Source organism: Protomyctophum bolini, assembly GCF_963924005.1.
Source record: "Protomyctophum bolini genome assembly, chromosome: 5".
NCBI lineage: Eukaryota > Metazoa > Chordata > Actinopteri > Myctophiformes > Myctophidae > Protomyctophum > Protomyctophum bolini.
This window is the reverse complement of record NC_137866.1, coordinates 10,003,024-10,023,866: the sequence shown is the minus strand read 5'-3', so window position 1 is coordinate 10,023,866 and position 20,843 is coordinate 10,003,024. Positions and strand designations below refer to the sequence as shown.

General features: G+C 45.1%; 1 protein-coding gene across 4 annotated transcripts in view; it reads left to right on the top strand.

The window, feature by feature from the left end:
- Positions 1 to 20,180, top strand: part of wnk3 (WNK lysine deficient protein kinase 3) — a 62,191-nt gene extending 42,011 nt beyond the window's left edge. For 2 of the 4 annotated variants that reach the window (XM_080763961.1, XM_080763960.1), the window contains exons 12-25: positions 101 to 144; positions 760 to 895; positions 1,087 to 1,203; positions 1,301 to 1,402; positions 1,502 to 1,550; positions 1,639 to 1,788; positions 1,901 to 4,383; positions 5,086 to 5,338; positions 7,689 to 7,777; positions 8,071 to 8,414; positions 14,413 to 14,648; positions 15,042 to 15,131; positions 15,305 to 15,471; positions 17,655 to 20,180. In XM_080763961.1, coding sequence (XP_080620087.1) covers positions 101 to 144; positions 760 to 895; positions 1,087 to 1,203; positions 1,301 to 1,402; positions 1,502 to 1,550; positions 1,639 to 1,788; positions 1,901 to 4,383; positions 5,086 to 5,338; positions 7,689 to 7,777; positions 8,071 to 8,414; positions 14,413 to 14,648; positions 15,042 to 15,131; positions 15,305 to 15,471; positions 17,655 to 18,218 — 4,824 coding nt within the window. In that variant the 3' untranslated portion in view covers positions 18,219 to 20,180. The remainder of the gene's footprint in view (positions 1 to 100; positions 145 to 759; positions 896 to 1,086; positions 1,204 to 1,300; positions 1,403 to 1,501; positions 1,551 to 1,638; positions 1,789 to 1,900; positions 4,384 to 5,085; positions 5,339 to 7,688; positions 7,778 to 8,070; positions 8,415 to 14,412; positions 14,649 to 15,041; positions 15,132 to 15,304; positions 15,472 to 17,654) is intronic. The other 2 variants (XM_080763963.1, XM_080763962.1) reach the window with 2 other exon arrangements.
- The last annotated feature ends 663 nt before the right edge of the window (positions 20,181 to 20,843 follow it).

The window sequence follows — 20,843 nt, the reverse complement described above, 5'->3', positions numbered from 1 at the left end:
AGTTTTTTGTGATTGGCTTAATCTCGTACAGCTAATGATTTGTTTAATTTGTTTTTCTGTTTTGTGTCCCTCTCTGTATGTATACTATGTCACTCCACAGGATAGTCCACATATGTCTGGCACAGAGCGCCATTCCTCATCCGGGTACGTGTGACAGTCACATTTATTGTGCTTGAATACATTTCTAATTATATGCTCAGGAACTGTACTTACTGTGAATGTACATGTTACACATTTGGCTGATGCTCTCGTTGGAGTGATTTGCAATGACCTGGTGTGATTTGCAATATAACCCGCTTCACGGGTACTAGGGTTACTAGTGCGTTGTTTAAGGGTCCACAGATTGAGTTCAGAGCATAATAGATCATTGACAGGCAAATCGCCACCTGAAGAAGCTTAGAACACAAGGAGAAAAACACTTGGCATGGCATACTGGAGTGGATTTTTCTGCTAAAACATTTTAATACACTTTTGCAGGACCATGACAAAAACTTTAAATGTTGTTAAAAAAAATAATGTCATTATACCTTTAAGCACAAATAACCTAGCTGAAACTGCGGTTAACATCAGACTGTAAATGTCCAGGTTGTCCAACACAATCGGGTGGATCAAACGTGGAATTGATGATCCAGGCTGCCCTCCAAAAGTTGAACTATTTCCTGTTTGAAGGGCACAGAGCGCTGAAGTGTGACCTAGAGCCCTGTGCAGGATTGTATTGTCATTGGCTCATCACTGACACGGATTCTGCCACTCCCACAGGTCTGTTCCAGCCAATGGAGAAGATCCCCTGCAACTCTTGGCCAATGGCAAACTAGAGAGGCTGAAGACTCAGAGACGAGCTTCCTGTCATAGGCCAGAGAGAGCCTTGCACCAGTTTCAACTGAGCATGCTGCAGGTGTGATTTACAAGATACAGTATAATATTACTCACAGTGGGTTGAGTAATTGGATTGGACAAGAGGAATCCATGAAAGATGAATATACAGTATACTACACACTGTGCTATATATCACAACTATGATTGTTTTTGTTTTGACACTCCTTTTGTCTTTTATACCACGATCATAATTATTCTTGCCCTCCACAGGTATCTGGCAGTGGGGACAATATGGTGGAATGTCAGTTAGAGACACATACTAACAAGATGGTGACGTTCAAATTCGACAGCGAAGGGGATGCACCTGAGGACATTGCCGATTACATGGTAGGTTACTCTTACCATAATACACTCTTTTGCAGTAATTGTTTAAATGCAATATTCGGTATATGAGTAATGACTTCCCTGTTATGTTCATTTATAGGTGGAGGAGGACTTTATCCTTGAGTTGGAGAAAGAGAAATTTGTGGGGGATCTCAGAGGCATTGTAAAGAAAGCCCAGGAAATTCTTCTGACAAATTCACAGGTGTGTTGATTCACAGATTCGCCACTTCTTAATGTAACGTCATTGTTATGGTAATGTTTGGTTGAATAAGAGCTTGAATCGTTTTTATCTGCCTGCTAGACTGGATCTATTGAGCAGTTGCATGTGAGCACTCCCACTGGCACCACAGGTGAGTTTGCGGAGGTCTCTTTCACTCTGATAAATAAATCTTTACATATCTGCACATATGGGCATGTACTTGTTTCTCTACCTCCCAGGGGACGCAGCGCCCCAGTCATCACCAGTGGGACGCTGGCGCTTCTTCATCAACCAGACCATCCGCCACAGAGATTCTCAGTCCAGCCAGGGAGCTGCCACACCACCCTCTACTGGAGAGACAAGGGGGCCACAGTCCCCTGTAGAGAAAGGTAAGGTCTTCCTAAATAACCCTGGCAGCTGTGCAGCTAATTGACCTGTTTGAGTGGGCTGACTGACTCCTAACACAAACTAACCATGTGTCCCTCTCTCTGGCGGCTGTAGAAAGTGAAGGATGCCAGAGGTCGGAGTCTTTGACTGGATTGGTTTCCCCTCCCTGCCAGCCCCTGTCTGCCACCTCTCCCCCTGTCTCCACTGTCTCAGCCCCTGCCTCCATGTCCACCCCAGCCACCGCTGCCCCCGCTCCTGACACCAATGTCTCTGACAGCATCTCTGCCCCAGCCTCTTCTCTCACTAGTGCAGCCATAACCTCTGTCCCTGCTGCTGCTCCTCCTCCTCCGGCCGGCATTGACCAGCCAGTTTCCACCACCTCAGTTCTCGTTGACAAAATTCCCAGTGCCACTTCATCCATGAACACTCTATTAAGCGCCGCTGCCAGCCTCCCCACCATGGCCGCTACTCCTGCTGCGATGCCTCGCATACCTCCAACCTGTTTACCTGAAGTCCTCATGTCCCCTGGAAATAGTGGTAGCTCCACTATAGGTCCCAACCTGGGGGGTGCGGGACTTGCTCCCCTTGGGCAGAGTGTGTCTGGAGGGGACCACTCGTCCACCTCTGTACATTCCCCTCCGCCTCTTGCTGCTGCAGTGACATCTCCTCCAACTAGTCACGCTGGTATAGAGCAGCTAACACTTGCCCAGATGACCAGACCGGCTCAGCCACAATCACAGGCCCAGGTCCAACCGGCATTCCAGCAGCAAGTAAAACCATCTCCACCGCAACCACAGATGGTGCAGCTTCAACAAGTACCACTGACCCAACAGATACAGCAGGTCCCACTGCCGCAACAACAAACGCAGCAAGTGTTGCAGGAGCAGGGTCAACTACAGCAGCAACAAGTGCTACAGCAATCTCTCCAGCAATTACAGCAACAACAATTACTGCAGCAGCAGCAACTACAACAACAACTACCAATACCACAACAACAACAACCACCACCACAACAGCAGCAACAACAACAACCACCACCACCACAACAATCTCAACAACACCAACAACCACAACAACAACTGACACTTCAACAACAGCAAACTGAGGTGCGGTTGCCGCAGCAGCCAAGTCAAATAGATCTGTTGCAGCAACCTGTGCCTCTCCAACAGTCCCTGCCCCCGGCAGAAATGCTGTCAGTGTCCATACAGCAGAACCAGCAAGTACCTGCTCAACAGCAAGCGCCACAGTACAGCTCGCAGTTACTGCAGCAGCCTCCGTTACAGCAGTTACCTCAGCAAGCTGTGGCACAACAAGCAGCTGCAGTGCCTCAACAGCAGGCCCAGATTGATCCTCAACATCCACAGCAGTTGGGTCTGCAACAGGCGATACACTTACAGCAACAGCAAGTGCTGCAGCAACAGCAGCAGCAACAACAACAGCAGCAGCAACTGCAGCAGCAACAACAACTGCAACAACAGCAGCAACAACAACTGCAACAACAACTGCAACAACAGCAGCAACAACAACAACAGCAACAGCAGCAGCAGTTATTTATGCCTGCTGTCTCTACACAGCCAGATCAAAGTCATATGCTGCCCCAGTCAGTCAGTCAACAGTGTGTGCAACAACAGTCAGCACAACCTCTTACTCTTAATGTTAGCCTTGCACAGCAGCAGCAGCAGCAGCTGCAGCAGCAACAGCAGCAGCAGCAGCAGCAGCAACAGCAGCAGCAGCAACAGCCCCAGATCCAAATAGAGCAGACTCAGCCGTTTGTACAGTCACAGCCGCTACTACAGCAGGTTCAACAGCAGCAGGAGGTGGTTAAACCCATGGAGCTGCCTCAGCAACAGCAGCAGGCTCCATTACATAAGCAGCCCTCTTTCCAGCAATCAGAGTCTGAACTCTCCACGGGAGAGGCCAGTATCACAGAGGACACAGGCAGTCACTCTGCCCCCCTTTATCCTTCCTCCGACTCCTCTCTGCCCCCCCTGCCTCTGGGCACAAGCGAGGCCTCCTTGCCTCCCGTCTCCCAACCCATGTCCCCATCCCCTGTTCAGCCCTCCTCCGTGGCCGAGTCAGACAGCGAGGGCCCTCCCAAAATTGAGTTTGTAGACAACCGCATGAAGACACTGGATGAGAAGCTGCGGAACTTGTTGTATCAGGAGTACAGCGGTGGGGGAGTGATGCCAGGTGGAGCCACCGCCCCCACATCCACATCAGCCGCCTCCACTTCAGCAGGAGGGGATGAGTCGTCCGAGCCTCACCCACTCCGCCCTTCGTCTTATCCCCTGTCCGCCTTCTCCTCCTCAGACACCTCCCCCCACTCCTCCTCTTCTTCCACCACCTCATCGTCAACCACGTCCCGATCCTCCTCCACCTCCCCGGACCTGGAGAGGGGGAGAGCAGGTGAGGAGGCCTCCCCAGCATCCATGTCTGCTGAGTTGGGCCCAGTGGAGCAGCAGCCTGCCCCGTCTCTCCCCTCCACCTCTGCTTCTGCCTCCACCTCTGCTACCCCCCCTACCTGCCTTTTGGCTCTTCCACAGGATGACACCGCAGGGCACCTGCGCCCACCCGTACCTGGAGAACCAACCATTCTTGTAAGTGAATACCAGTAAGCCGAATCTGAAAATAGCCTTTTAAATAAAATATAATAAATGTTTTTTATTTTTTTCCCTTTTTTTAAGTCGTTTTTTTAACATAGTTTTGATACTACTGTATGTAAGATGTATCCAATTTTGGACACTTTGTTCAGTTCTTGACGGTGTAAATATTAACCCTTACAGTACCTTCATAATGTTACAGCTTGCTGCGAGAAGTGACTAAGTTGTTAAAGGGGAATACCACTCATTTGCAACATTGAACTATGTCATTAATATACCTTAGAGTTGTTACAGTTAGTACAAAGGTGTACTACTTGGAGTACTTTGATGTCACTGATCACATGACCCCAAGTTCTAGACCTCCAGTTCTAGGCTGCACAGAAGGGGGGTACTTTTTTATTATTTCCACACAATAACTTTACGGTATATTAATGACATGTCACGTGGCATTCAAGGCTGGAAATCGAGTCATTGATTGCGTCCTATCTTGGATACTGTGTCCGGAGTTGAATAAAGTTCCATTCAGTATAATGTGACACCTAATGCTTCCTTTTCAGCCAGTAGGTACTGTATATGTGTGGTGTTTCAATGTCTCTTTTCTTCTTTGTGAGTCACTCTCAACCCTGTACAGCCACCTACCCTTAATTGTCACTGTGCCTTATTCCCTTTACTGTCCTCCCCACCTGCCCCTATCCCCAGGCTGTCTCCCCACACTCTGACTTCAGTACCACAGGAGACGCAACGTGGCCCCCTAATCCTCAGCATCTGATCCCTCTCCGGGCCGGACAGCAGCAGCAGCACAATGCAGGAGGTGGATATTTTGGCCTAAACCTGACATGTCCTAGTATCAGAAATCCTGTTAGCAAGAAATCCTGGACTCGCAAATTCAAAAGCTGGGCATGCAAACTGCGCCACTCCGCCAGCTTGTTCAAGAAGCCCAGAGTCCAGCAAGGTAGCGTCTTCTTAGAGAGAGAGAGAGAGAGCGAGAGAGAGCATGGGGTGTTGGGGGCATGGACTTAAAACCTAATGTCTCGTTATTAGTGTTAACATAGTAGATGTAATGTTCTAGACTGTCAGGAATTAATCTTTATTAATTTGAAACTGTTTATGGCTAAATTAGTATTTTTTGTAACGTGACTGTAATCCCTGTATAGTGTCAGTGTCTATATCACAACATACTTTATTGTTTTTTGAATTATTTGATTTTGCTGAATTGCTTCCCCCCCCCCCAACCCCCCCCCCCCCTTTTTCTTTTGAACTAAATTTCATTTTTTTGGCAATCTTTCTTTTTGCATGGGTCACTCACCCAGTGGCGAGAACAGTGGCGAGTATACAGTAAAAGGGTGGGAGATTGGCACAGTGTAGGTCGGAGGATGTTGGCATAAAAGGAGTCTGATGCCCCTCCCCAGTTGCAGATGAGCTCTCTGGACTAACGGCCGGCTGAACCCCCAGTCCTCAGGCACTGCCCACACCACCCATCTCACTTCACCTCCACCCACCCACCCACCCACCTGCTGGCACAGAGTAGTTGACACCACCATGCACCTTGGCACCAGATCTCATTATCACAGACATTATCTTGTCTATACACAAATAGATCAGAATAAGTCACTGCGTGGTCCAATTGAGAATGTACTGTAAAATCCTGAGTGTTCATTTAACTCTTGAGAGTGTACAAATTTAAACAAATGAACCCGTGGACCGTGGTTCCCATTTGTCCACTCAGAGTTCAAATGACACTGAGGATTTTACTGTGCGCACTGAGGATATACTTGGCATGACAGAGTCAGCTCATTCAGCATCACGCCATGAGAGCTGCATAATATGCTGTAGATGGCATGCTGTTTATGGACACTATACTTAGCGCAATTTGCAACTATGTGATATCCAGATTATGATGAAAGTCATCATTTCTGCTACATATTGTGTACATTGTCCAGGGCTTACAAGTTACTGTCAGTTTCCTTCTTAGCTGCTTTGTGTATGGCTTATGCCTAATTCATGCTTCATCCCACGACGGCGTTGCATGCCAAAGATAGCAGACCTACGAGATCACAGCAGGTTGTTGTGAGCTTGTAGACCAGCTATTGCCGTTGTACAACGCCGTTGCATGAAGCGATGAATGGAACGAGCTTAACGGAGTAGTTCACGCCCCTAAAATGTTGTCTTATTCCTGAGCCAATAATTTGATGACCAGCAATTCGATCGAAGAGTCTCCATTCTCCAACTGAGTCTCCTACTGACAAATTATTGGCTCAGGAATACGGGAAAAAATCTCCATGATTTCAAGGTTTCATCATTCATGGATTGTGTAATTTCTAGAAAATAAGTCGTGTTTTAGGTGAACTACTCCTTTAAGCTTGAAAAAGCTTTATATTTTAGTAAGCTAACATCCTTGCATTTATATATTTTATGTGTGTAGCAGTAATGTAGCTCCATGTTTAGATATTGTTATTTGAGCATATGTGTGACATGATAATGCACAGTCTGTGCATTACATTCAGCATATGTGTGTCTATATGGCAATAACATTATGGGTTAACTCCATAAACATGCTGCTCATTCCCAAGTGCTCAAATGATGCAGCAAATCCATATACACACTGTTGTGTTGTGTTAGTATAGTGTTCCATATACCAAACACACTGAACAATCTCACTGCGAATCTCAGCGCAGACTTCAAAGGTGATATTGATCTCTGCTGGCTGGTATATGAGTGGAACAGTGAGTCAGTAAGAATGGAGAGAGTGGATGTGTGGGTGGGTGAGGGTATCACTGTATTAAGCATTCCAACTGACATTCCATAATATTCCTTTATTCTGTTTAATGACTTTCTGTTTATTTATTGATATATATTTCTTTATTAAACACATATTTACCACCCCTCCCCACATCCCCCATAACGTATAGTCTGTTTGCTTAAAGCATTTGCTTTTTTACTACCACAAACGCTTACTTACATTGTTGAGTTAATTGCTTTCACCGAAAGAAAATGATGACTGCCACACAGTATTCAATATAAATGTTTACACGTTTTCATAGTTCCATGCATGTGAAATCATGTAAGTCACAGAGGTTGTTAATGTGTCTTTGTGGATTATTTTAACACTGTGTCTCTGTGTCTGTGTGTCTATGTCTGTCTGCTTTGGTACATCCCTCTGTGCTGTAATTTTTTTCTGTTCCTGCATGCTTCGGTCTGTCTGTGTCCGTCTTCATTTGTGTGTGTCGTCTTATCTGTGTTCTTGTCTCTGGTGTCCTTGTCTCTCCCCTATTTGTTTTTCATTTCCCTGATCTCTTTATTAGATGGCCACCCTAGCAGTCAAGCTATAAAGGAGGATATTAAGGAGTTTGTCCCGCTAGATCCACCACAGTCGCGCAAAGGACGATTTCAGGTGGGGACTTGCATGCAACCTTATAAAGCCACCATCTGTGATATGGCTATAGAATGCCCATAATCATAAGGAATGTGTTAAGGATGTTTTTTTTTATCCGATATGCAATTTAATTCTTAACCTCAAATGCCTCTGCTGGGTAGTACACAGACCATATGCTCCTTGTGAGCGCAAGGACTTGGGTTCTGAATCTGACCACTTTGCCCTTGGTTCCCCACACTGACCGGATTTGAATAAGAAAGTATATATTATTATTATTTTGTTTGCCCATATAACATTTATCTTTCCATCAGGTGACTCCAGTGCCTCAGCCTCCTGAAGCCTCTCCCCCCAAGGAGGCACCCTCAGGCCAGGACATTGGCCACAGGAAAGTCGGGCGCTTCTCTGTCACGCAGGCCGAAACCAAGAAAGATGAGGCACTGACCGACAGTTCCCCGGTGTCTCCTGACGTAGAGAGGGAGCGGAGAAGAACCCGGGGGAAGGAGGGAGAGAAGGAGGAGGGTAGGAGGACACCGTCATTGGCCCACCCTCCACGAGGTCATGGACATGGTTACTCTCCTTTGGGCAGCAGTGATGATGATGAGGGTGAACTTGAGGATGATGACCTGAGGAGAGAACTACACAAGCTCAGAGAGAAGTGAGACAGGGAAGGGAAAGTGGGATCAGTATTGACTTGAAATGTTTTATGATGTGGGTGAAGGCCATGTCATCTCTGGACCGGGGTTAGTGTGTGTGTGTGTGTGTGTGTGTGTGTGTGTGTGTGTGTGTGTGTGTGTGTGTGTGTGTGTGTGTGTGTGTGTGTGTGTGTGTGTGTGTGTGTGTGTGTGTGTGTGTGTGTGTGTGTGTGTGTGTGTGTGTGTGTGTGTGTGTGTGTGTGTGTGTGTGTGTGTGTGTGTGTGTGTGTGTGTGTGTGTGTGTGGGGTGTGGCTTAATTTCACTCAACACTGCATTGCAATTAGTTTTGTGTGGCTTCAATCGCAAACTGCAATGTAGTAACTTTACTACAGGTGACTACTGGATTGGGAGGCCACACTCCATTATTACATTATTTCCTGTTTTCCGATGGATGGTTTTATGCCTACTGTATGTACTAGTAGATGTTTCTCATCTCATCTGCCCATTCAGTTGTCCATTCCCTGTCTATAGGGGCGAGCATAGTGACGCGTTCGGTAGGATTTTGGCTTATTTGGGTGCCATCTTTCTGCCTACATGTAGGCTAGTAGGATGCTAGGCTACTTGGCTGTCAGTCTGTAGTTCGTAAGTTTGCTTGTCAGTGACACTGGTGTGTACACTGTCACTGCAGTACACCATCTTCCATCTCTCTACTATCTTTGACATGTCACAACTCTTCTACTCTATGGCTCTGGATCGATGGTGGTATTATTATTATTTGCTGGTGTTCTGGTGTTCTGATCTGATAGCCGCCTCCCCTCTCCTCATGTCAAAACAGTTCTCAATGTTTACATCTTACTTGACGAGAAGACATGTGGACATATCCTTACGGAACCAGGTAGAGGGGGGAAAGCACCACGAGAGTGACGAGTGAACAGTCAAACATGCGTTCTCTCCGCAGTAAATAAATAATCTGTCTACTCTTTATGCGATCTGACCATTATTATTTTGATTACACTGTCATGCTCATTTGAGGACAGGTAGAGAGCAGAGCATACAGTGTTTGGGAATGTTGCTGAAGGTTATGATATTTTGTCAGCTGACACCCAAATCAAAGAAACCATACAGCGTGTATTTAATTATTTGATATCGCCGACAGTCAACGCACTGCAAGGCTACAATGGAAGCATAATTCTGACGGCCCGCGGTGGAATAGACAAGTATAAAAACGGACAGGGCAGACCCAAATACTGTTGTGGATCAAGGTTATGTTATTTTGTCATCAGACACCAAAACCATGGTGTTTATTTAATTGTATATCTACATACAATGGTATATGTCTCCACAGTGAGGATGGAAAATATAGCCTAGCACTGCAGCCTACTACTATAGCCTACTAGCCTACTGGTAGGCAGAAAAATGGCAACCAGAATAACCCGTTCTGAGTGAAACTCCTCCCTATGCACTGTCCGTATAGGACTGATTATACTGATTATAAGTCCACATAGGCACTGGGCTCAGTCTGCAGAGTGCAGACACTGCGTTCAAGAGAGAAAGAGCAATATGAGCTGCACTCGCAACAAGGCACAATGACCATGGATCCCAGGCTTGCTTTCTCGGGGAGGGGGAGGGGGGGGACTTCCTGTCAAGCGCAAAGTACTGTGTGCTTACGTCAGCAACCCCTTATGAAACTATATGAATCATGATTTCATTCACCTTGAGTGATTCCCATACATAGCTCATGTTTCTTCAAATGCAGGCGTTTCTAATTATAGAGACACTGTTAGTTCTGCTATCCTGTAAATCTAATTCAGGATGGTGGCCGGACGGTACATTACTCGTTTCAAACTTAAACAGTACATTAAAATGTTTGAGGCCTCAGCCAGCATGTGTCTCATCAATCTCATAATCTGAGTAGTTGGTTGCTACTGTGATTGGTTCAGTGTTGCATTAGTCATTGCACGCAGTACCGCGCCTTCCGCCCAGAGATTTTTCAGGAGCACGCACACCGCACACACACATGCATCGATTAAAAACAGACCTTAATTTCACTTAATCCTTCCAGGTTTGGGCCAGTGGGTTTGATGACATCATGGGCTCATGAGCATTAGTGTCCTTTATTATGCATCTACGTTTCACAAACTACCTCCATGTGGAAGCCTTGTGAGTCGAACCCATTGGTCCAGTTTGTTTAGCTCCTTCTTGATTTGGGTTTAAGCTTGCGGTATCAGAGTTGGCCACTTGGAAACCTTTGCTTCAAAAAGCCTTCCCAGTCCTTCTGGAGACTTGACTACTACTCAGTGAAACAAACATGGCTACTGCAGAAAGTAACAGTACACCAACAAAAGCTGTTGATGTGTGTCGTGTTTGTTTATATTGTGCAGAGCACATACCCTAGGCAATGTTTTAATGAATTTGTCTGGCAATTTTGCTGCTATATAAATTGTTAGATTGAATAGAATTTGCACCCGGTTGGGAAAAACACAGACAGACTCTGGTCCTGTTACCACTCAATCACATTTTAGCTAAGCCCCAGGGAGTGAGCTGCTAGCTCATTCTATCCATTGTTTCAATTGAGAGTTTATCCAGACCTCTATTCGGCATGGATCGAGATTGGAGGAATGGGTTGTCTTCCAGACAACTGAAGGACATGTGCCATGGCAAGAGGCCATCGTGAGAAGAAGTCTAATTGTTTAATCTAACTTGGGTCAGTTATTTCCGTGCATTCCCATTATTCTTTTTTATACCTCTGCGGCAGACAGCCATGGCTGGAGGCATTATGTTTTCAGGTTGTGCATCTGTCCGTCTGTCCGCCCATCCCATCCCATTCTCATGAATGCAATGTTTCAGGAACGCCTTGACGCACTTTACAGTTGGCACAAACGGCCATCGGTTCTCAAAGAAGAACCGATTAGAATTAGGTGGTCAAAGGTCAAGGTCATTGTGACATTCATTAAATGTATTCAAAGTCTTCATGACATACTGATACTGAAGTGTAGTGTATACTATATAGGCCAGGCATTGGTGTAAAATGCAACTGGTTGGCTTTGGCAACACACATCACTTAGAGTTCAAGTCTTTGTTGTCACTTAATAATGTCATACAGCAGTTTTTGAGAATCTCCTCACTCAACCTCTCCTCAAACAGAGAGTCTGTGTTTTTGTTCTAGCACATGTCCAGTCAGTGTACACACACGCTGTCACATAATCTGGGATGCTTTTGTACAGTACACCAACCGTACTGGTGATGAAATGTATGTCAAATGTTGCTAGCCTACCGTACCCTATGGCTATGCCTATGGCTATGCCTATGACTAATGCCCATACAATTTGCCCAATTAGCCCAGAGATTTTCACACTGTTGTATATTAAAATACCATACAGGAGAGTAAATGTGCACGGCAGACAGACAACGAGATGATGTTCCTTGGTGTTTATTTCAGAGTAGACAGCACAGCAAACAGCATAGTTCCGACGGCCTCATGCCGTCGGGGAGCATGCCCAGTTACATGGTAGAGAGTTGGGGAACGACCGGCCCAGATATTTCTTTGTCTGGCATTATATCTATCGTGTGTTCATGTGTTCATATGGCTCTCGGCCTATCAGGATCGTCCACGGTCTGACCACTGCCTTGGGTCTCAACCCCTAACAATGACCCCAGTTATTTATTACCCATGGGCCTTTGTCTTGGCTTGCCTTTCTGTTCTGTGCCCAACCCTGATCATGTTTCACTATTACCAGGACTTATGTATCCATCTCCATGTGCATGCGTGTATGTGCACATGACATTTAGTGATGTCCAGGCATCATTAGCTGGTCTATGTCTTACAAATTATACCACATTCCCCCCTTTCAACAGACTTAGTCTGTTGAATACAAAATGTATAGTCCATATTCATAACTGTTGCTTATACCCCCCTTGACCCTCAGCTGGACACTACAAATTCAAGACACCACAAATAACAGCATTACAGTATAAGAAGTTCCCCAACATGGTTTTCAAACACAGACATTCAAGATTACTTGTCATAAATGATTTTCATTACAGTGGGTAGATATACAATTTCGGATCAGTGGAGAATTCTCTTCATGTTACTTCAAACTCTTATGGCTAAAAATGTTACAGGACAATGAACCATATCACATGGACCTCTCTTCTCGAGATCCACATGAAAACCAATATCTCACTTCACTTTCAACAAAGCAAAGACCACTCTCAACTCGTACGTCATCTATGCGCACAAACAAAGAAACACAAGGAAATCGCATTTTAAGCCCTAGAGAACCACAAAGAGTAAAATCAAACTCTCTTTAAACACTGTAAACTTTCGGCTGCCAATTGCCTTGTAATTTAATCACTATTCTGACAAATAAGTAATCTCAAACAATGAATAATGGAAATGATTAGTAGCTACAGTTAACTGACATTTAAACAAGACATGCCGCTTGCAGCTCCATTGTTACAAGAGCACTTTTTGATATACAATAACCTACATGTTTTACCACTAAACTCTGCTATTCCAATGCCAGTACATAGTAAATAGACACAATATCAGAATACCCTGAGTCACTTCCTCGGACTCATCCTGACCATAACCACCCGCGGTGATTCCATTAACCACCCGTGGTGATTCCATAAAAGATAAAAAGAAATAACATTGAACGCCAGAGTTTAACTATAATAACACATATCTCTTGATATCTTTAGGAAAATACCTCATTGACTCATAATTAGGCTACTTAGGACTCAATTTATCTAATTATACGGCAAACATACCAACATGAGGCCTATTAATTCATGTTGAAAACAAACGCGACGCACAATTTGTAATCAGAGTGAAGGAATTGTCCCTCTTCGCCTCTGATATGACAAAGGAAACTTCTTCTGTATGCCGCTCTTTCTAGTTGCCTTGAAATGTCCGTTCAGCTGGACAGGACAAGTTGAGAAAAAGTTCACTGCTGTCTGCCGCTGTCGTCGTCATCATCTCTTCTCTCCCCCCTCCCAACTCTGAAACACCATCAGAGCTGGGAACACTCCCGAAGAGAAAAGAAAAGGCTGGAACGTCTTCATCACAGACCCCTTGATCAGGTCCACGAAGGCACTCAGCTTAGGTCGGTCAATCGGCCATGGATGATGGAAAGCCCCGCCGCGCCGTGCTGCATCTCCCTGCTCGCCGCCCGCGACCGCTGTCCTCACGCCGGCGTGATGTTGGCTGTTGCTCGCAGGCCGCTCCACCGTCCACCCATCTGGCGGCTGGCCTCGGTCCCCATCGCGCAACACTCCTCATCGCGGTGGTCGTCGTCATCATCCCCGCTGCGTAGACACGCTCCCGGTCGGGTCCGCTGGAAATTCTTCGTCGCCGTCCACAAAAACTCCCCGTTTTCGAATTAGACTGAATAATTAGACTGAATAAAAAACCGCTGGTTCTGCTCCTAACTGGCACAAAAAGACACCATGAAGGTCGGGTTTCGGTACCATCTGTTGTATATTAAAATACCATACAGGAGAGTAAATGTGCACGGCAGACAGACAACGAGATGATGTTCCTTGGTGTTTATTTCAGAGTAGACAGCACAGCAAACAGCATAGTTCCGACGGCCTCATGCCGTCGGGGAGCATGCCCAGTTACATGGTAGAGAGTTGGGGAACGACCGGCCCAGATATTTCTTTGTCTGGCATTATATCTATCGTGTGTTCATGTGTTCATATGGCTCTCGGCCTATCAGGATCGTCCACGGTCTGACCACTGCCTTGGGTCTCAACCCCTAACAATGACCCCAGTTATTTATTACCCATGGGCCTTTGTCTTGGCTTGCCTTTCTGTTCTGTGCCCAACCCTGATCATGTTTCACTATTACCAGGACTTATGTATCCATCTCCATGTGCATGCGTGTATGTGCACATGACATTTAGTGATGTCCAGGCATCATTAGCTGGTCTATGTCTTACAAATTATACCACAACACCAAATAATTTCATGATTTTGAAAACCTCATTCTTGTTTTGTACCCATTTCTCTTTAGGCACATTAAAGAAGTGGTGTCGCTGCAGTCACAGCAGAACAGGGAGCTGCAGGAGTTATACAGACAGCTCCGCTCGCTCAAAGACCACAGGCAGACCCTGCCTCTCCCTCTGCCCCGGACCCCTCCCCTGCCAGCAGGCCCCCCGGCCCTCTCCCCTCGTAGGTCCCGGCCGCTCAAAGTCAAGCTTCGGCCTCGGCCTCACTCTCATATGGACAACAATGGAGTTGCACATCCTGGTGCAGTAACCTTTTTCACATTCATATTCCATTCAACATTCCTCTTTTACCCCTACATATTCCACCCAATGTTTCTCTAAAGGCCTATTCATTGTCTGGATTTTCGGTGGTGAGGTGACCACCGCTCCGGTGGGGAGCTGACCACCGGAGCTGAAATAACGTTGAGCGGTGGCGAGTAAAAACAGAGAGAAGGGCTGCAGCGGTGGCGGTGGTTTGCTCTTCACCGCGGCTCGTGACATCATGTTGTAGTTCGGTGGTCACCTCACCACCGAAAATCCAGACTATGTATGAGCCTTAACTCTTCCCTCATCATTCCACTTAACAATTCCTCTAAGTCTCTGTCTCTCTCTTCCTTTGACATTGTGTAACTATTTCATTATGGCTCTCCTACAGGCATACAGCAGTCCAGTAGTTTCTCAGGTGGTGAACAAAGCAGATTGTACTGCAACCCAGACCATCCCACATCACTGACAACCAAAAAAGGTGAGCTTTGTCGATATCAAAATGGAGGCAACATACAGTCAGCGATGATGATGCTCGCTGAAGTGTTCACTTCACTTCACTTGCTTCAGTCTTTTACTTCTCGCACAATTTTGTTGTGTTTGTCTGTTTTAAACTGCTGTACAAATAGTTTATTATTATTTGTATTACTGCAGACCAGAGTCCTCCTAGGAAGAGCACATTCACAGATGAATTGCACAAACTTGTTGATGATTGGACGAAGGAGACGGTGGGCCCCACTCCTCCAAAGCCGTCGCTCAATCAGATCAAGCAGATTCAGCAGGTGCAGGAGTTGGCTGGAAGCTGGAGCCAGCCAGCTGAGGTAAAACACAAAAATAACATACTGTTTCTGAATTTACCCTAGTTTTAATAGTAGTCAGGTAATATTATCAGAAAAGGGACATTTCCTCAAAAATATGTTTTGTGACCATTCCTGTCCACACTTGCAATTGTTTACTTTCTGATCGCCCACAGTTCATTTCAGACCACTCCTCCTCGCAACAAGATTTACGTACCGTTTAGTCCCACATAATCCCACAATATTTTTTTTATTCTCTATTTAGAATACAACCATTTTTAAAATAGTGTTTTTATTTTTATTTTTATTTTTTTAGACAGGAACAAACCGGGATTTTTAGGGACTCGACACCTCCTAGACGAGGCTCTGTTCTGGGGTAGAAAAGTGGAGCGAGTCCCTAAAAATAATGGAGGTCCCGGATTGTTTTTTTGTTTTTTTTTGCAGGGACCTGGCAGGCCGCCCGGCCGGGTCCGGGGACCCCCGGGCGGCCTTCCTACATATGGGATGGCCCCCGTGGGCCGAGAAAACCGAGGTGTGCATTTGTCGGCGGGGACGGGGAAAATAAGCCCGCGACCTCCTGGGCTCCGAGGGACTTCCAGGGACTCGCTCCACTTTTCTACCCCAGACACTTGCGTTGCCGTTCCCGTGTCGGACTATTGCCTCGTCTAAACTACGGTTTTCGGACTATTGCGGGAACTTCTGTCTGTCTGATATCATGTCAGACTGTTGGAGTAAAAAGACGGTATTTTGGACAATGGTCCAACACTGTCGGACCATTGCCCCGTCGGCTATTTGGGTGTCGGAAAAAAGGCCGCCTCCCATTTATTGATCTCTGAAATTCTGTCCAGTAGGTTCTAATCACTGGGCACCCCCAGAAAATATGAAAATGGTTAGCCTCCCGAGACCCAGGCTTCCCAGGTTTTTAACAAGCAGCTGTAGAATCGAACAGAGCAACAGGGTTGCTAGGTAGATTCATTGATCAGATTACTGAGTATGCGGGATATGGCATTTTGAAAACAGAAGAGTTTGGTAGGAGACGTATGAATGGGCATTTGTCTGTCTTTTTTCATACAGGCTTGCCGAAACACATTTTGTCCAACATTTTTAAGCATGTAGCTATCGAGAGAGAGAGAGAGAGAGAGAGAGACAGAGACAGAGACAGAGAGACAGAGAGGCAGAGAGAGAGAAAGGCGGCCATTGTAGCACCATGGACAGCGACACAGTGGGCTCAGCTGAACTTACTACTACACTATGCACACACCTGCCGCAAACAATATTTTTAAATGAGTTCTCCCCTGTGTTTAGTCATAAGATAATTGTGTTCATATCAAGCTAAATTAAAGCACAACCACATATGCTATAATGCAACATCGAGTTTATTGCAGATGGTGCAGGATTTGGGGGGAAGTGCAGTTTTTTGACCACCCATTCCTGTCTGCAGCTATTTTAAAAGCGCCCGCTCCTGCAACACTTGCAGTGGTTCTCGGGAAACCCAATCCCAATGGGCACCCTGGTGTCCCATTCTATAGCCTTGAAGGGCCTTGCCTGAGCAAGCTGTCTGAGCCAGACATAGGAGAGGAGAGACTGGCCTCCTTATACTCCCCTTTGCCCCCTGGATGTACCAGATCCTCCAGGCAACCTAATCTCATCAGGCATTTGACATTGTGGAGCAGTATTTCATAGTACTTGAATTATTGAATGCTAATTGAATTTGCATGCATGCTGCATATTTATTTTCCCCAAAAACTGATTTGTGGTGAGCTGGAAAACAAGTGCTTGCAACGGATTAGGCCAAATTGATCATTTTTCCGGATGAGATTGTGGGTACACCATTCAATCCAGGAAAGCATCTGTGTCATTTTAACTACATGCAATAACCTTTTTGGCAAGTTTCTGACAGTGTGCGGGAACTTTTCTTTGTTTTTCAAAAATAACCTTTTTAACTATATACAATAGCAACATGAGTTTTTCTGAAAAAACTTTTTTAGAATCAGCCTCAGGTCTTAATGGGTTAAGCAGCTATCATTCACGGGTTCTATCACTTATTGATACCTTTTGTTACTAGACACCTTTATGAACACATTGGTGCAGACATTTCTTGGTAACGATTTTGTTCCAAGGTTTATGTAATGTTCCCTGTCTGTATTATAATATTACAGAGTAAAAGGTTTTTCATGATCGTCATTATGCTGGTCTCTTCCATCCAGGTGGCTCCACCTGGTTGGTTCCAAGTGGCTCCACTGAGCCCCCCAGCCCCTACCAGCCTTCCTGTGTCCGCCTCGTCTCACTACACAGGAGGCGGGACCCTGGCCACCCTGCGCTCGCCGCCGGGGCCACCGCCACCAACGCACATGGCTCAAGTCCCACAGCTGCAGCAAAGTTTACACCTCCATCAGTCCCACCCACTCCAGCAGATGCCCTACCAGCAGCCGTCACTGCTCCAGCAGATGCCTCATCCCCGGATGCAAGCGCCCTTACTGTCTCAGACCCAGCCCATGCAACCACAGACACAGCCCATCGCCCAGCTGCCCCACTCGCCGCCTCAGAGTCAACCTCTGTTGCCTTCCCAAATGCCCCCGGCTGGGTCACTGCTGCCTGGTGCTGGCACCGTGGTGCCCTCAGACTGTGGCACTGCGACTGGGGGGACATTCTGCTCCTGTTCCTCCTCCTCTTCCTCCTGCTCCTCCTCCTGCTCTACTGCTGCTCTGCCTTCCAGTGCCAAACTTCACCCAACACCCCCCACTTCCACTCTTCCTCTGGGACAGCAGTGAAAACAAAACCAAGACAAAGAGTGATGATGAGTTTAAAAAGAAGCGAGGGACCGGAATATTACGTTGGAACAAGATGGTGTGTGTGTGTGTGTGTGTGTGTGTGTGTGTGTGTGTGTGTGTGTGTGTGTGTGTGTGTGTGTGTGTGTGTGTGTGTGTGTGTGCGTGTGTGTGTGTGTGTGTGTGTGTGTGTGTGTGTGTGTGTGTGTGTGTGTCCGTGCGCGGGTGCGTGTGTGTACGTATGTGCGTGTGAGAGAGAGAGAACGCGAGAGTGAGAGCGAGAGAACGCGAGAGAGAGCGAGAGAGTGAGTGAGAGAGAGAAGGATGTGACTGATAATGGATTTTAGATTTGTGTGTATTTCCTGAAATGATGGGAGATGAGAGATGGTAGATTCTAGTATGTACAGAGGGAAATATGGAAACCCAGGGACAGGGGGTTATGAATAGAGGTATGTTTGGGTGTTGAGGTGTATACATTCTGCGTGTGTGTGCGTGCGTGCATGCGTGCGTGCGTGCTCATGCGCACATTTGTGATTGTGAATGCGTGATTGTGATGTCTTGTGTTGTCTGAGTACATATCCCTTCGTCTTTTGACCTCAATTAATTACGATTTTTGAAATCATTTATTGACATTTTATGTTTTATTTGTCAATGCTTACTTACATTGAAAGGACTATGAATTTAAAAGTGCAATTAGTAACTGTCATCTAAATTGATCATTATGTATTGTAGTGATTTGTCTGTAAGGCATAAAACAAATATTTTTATAGAAGCACGTTGGGAGAAAAAAAATCAAAGACAGAATCAACTGACCTTTAATAAGTATAAGCCTATAGCACAAAGTGTTTCAATGGGCAGTGAACTATAACGCAGTTAAGACAACAGCATGTTACACAGTAGAGCTTGGTAATGTAATCTGGCCTCCAACACTACCACAAGCCACAAGCACTCGGTTATGCAGTGTCATGCACGTGCACAGCATGTACTTAGTTTGTATTTTAATTTACTTTGTAGATGTAAATTAGAGTTGAAATTTGAATTGACACAGGTCACATGATAGATGTTTTAATGAGCTCATCTTGGTAATATGTTGATGAAATTGAGATACGGCATCTACTTTCAGTGAGACTACACTCAACTCAAGACTGCATGATCTTGACATACCTGAACTCAATGCAATCCGTTGACACATTTATATGAAGCTCACATCTGCTGTATACAGCCAAATTGGGTAATTTATCAGTCTCTGATAGGCTTTTACATTAAACATTTTCGCGTTAGAATTGCAGCAATGCATATCAAGGTGTCATACAGAGGAGGAAGATGAAAAAAGAAAAACTGCCAAGTTATTGTGGAATGGGGAAGCCATACAGGTTTTTCCCATATTGCCTTTTCGAATTAATACTTTTTTGTGAGAGTGTTTGTTTCTGTGTGACAAATCTTTGTGATACTGCTGCACTGCGTCATAATTTGCATCCCCATTGTTTTCATACAAAAACAGCCTCTCATCAAACGATATACTGTACCCAGTTTAAAATGTTTACTCTAAGCTCACGTCCTGGGCTACTCTCTTTAAAGGTCCACTCTGAGATTGTTTTGAACATATTCACAAGTTAATTTTTTGATGCACAGTATGCAATTTGGAACTTTATTACCCCATCATGAATCATCAAATATGTTAGTTTTACTCCGTTTACAAACATTACCAATATAAACAAACCTACAGTATTACAGCCCCAAACCACAACAAATGCAGTTTAAAATAAATAATGTATCTGTTGTCTATAGTTAGTCCTCCTATCAAGAGCTCAATCATCTAGAGAATAAAACCATGTTTCCACTGCATTTTATTCATTTTTTTTTCTTTCTTTTTGTGCGTGTGTTGGGGTTACCCATTTGTTTTACATGTGTATCACTGATTTGGCCTTTAAACAAAAAGTAAAAGTAAAAAAAAAAAAAAAACAACAGAACAGAACAGAACCATAATGATCTTATTTTTAGGTCTAATTTGTTAAGTAGCATTCTGTGAACCCCACTCACTTGACTTTTTGTCAAGGATTGTGCTGATCCTTATATTATATCAGTTAAGAACCACTTGTCATTCACCATCATAGGCTGTTTAAAGTGTGTGACTCTTTTATAAGCTAGACTGCTGGCCTATTAAGTGCTTTGTGCACACTTCAAATGGTTTACTTAACATTTCATTCCTCTATTTCTAAATTCACTTATGTGATAGATGCAGGGAAACAGAGTAATACATCTACTGATGTTTTATTGGGTTATCAGTGTACTTAGCCATATACAGATTTGGCCATTAATGGTCAGGCATTGATACATCTTTTGAAACCTTACTTGGTAGGACAAGTAGTCTATAGTCAAAGCAGCATTTCTGTTTAATTGAAATGAATGATTGTGAGATTCTGTGCCATGGCAAACAGGAGATTGTACAAAGTGTGAGTCAGAGACGCACTTAAAATAAGAGAGTGGAAGGAGGAACAGTTTGTGCTTACGCTTATGGTTGTTCAAAAGTAAAACTTTACACATAATTTAGAATTTAACATAATGGTTTTCAGTATTTATGTTGTTTTAAAAGACAACCCACATTTTCACAGAGATGTAGTTCATTAT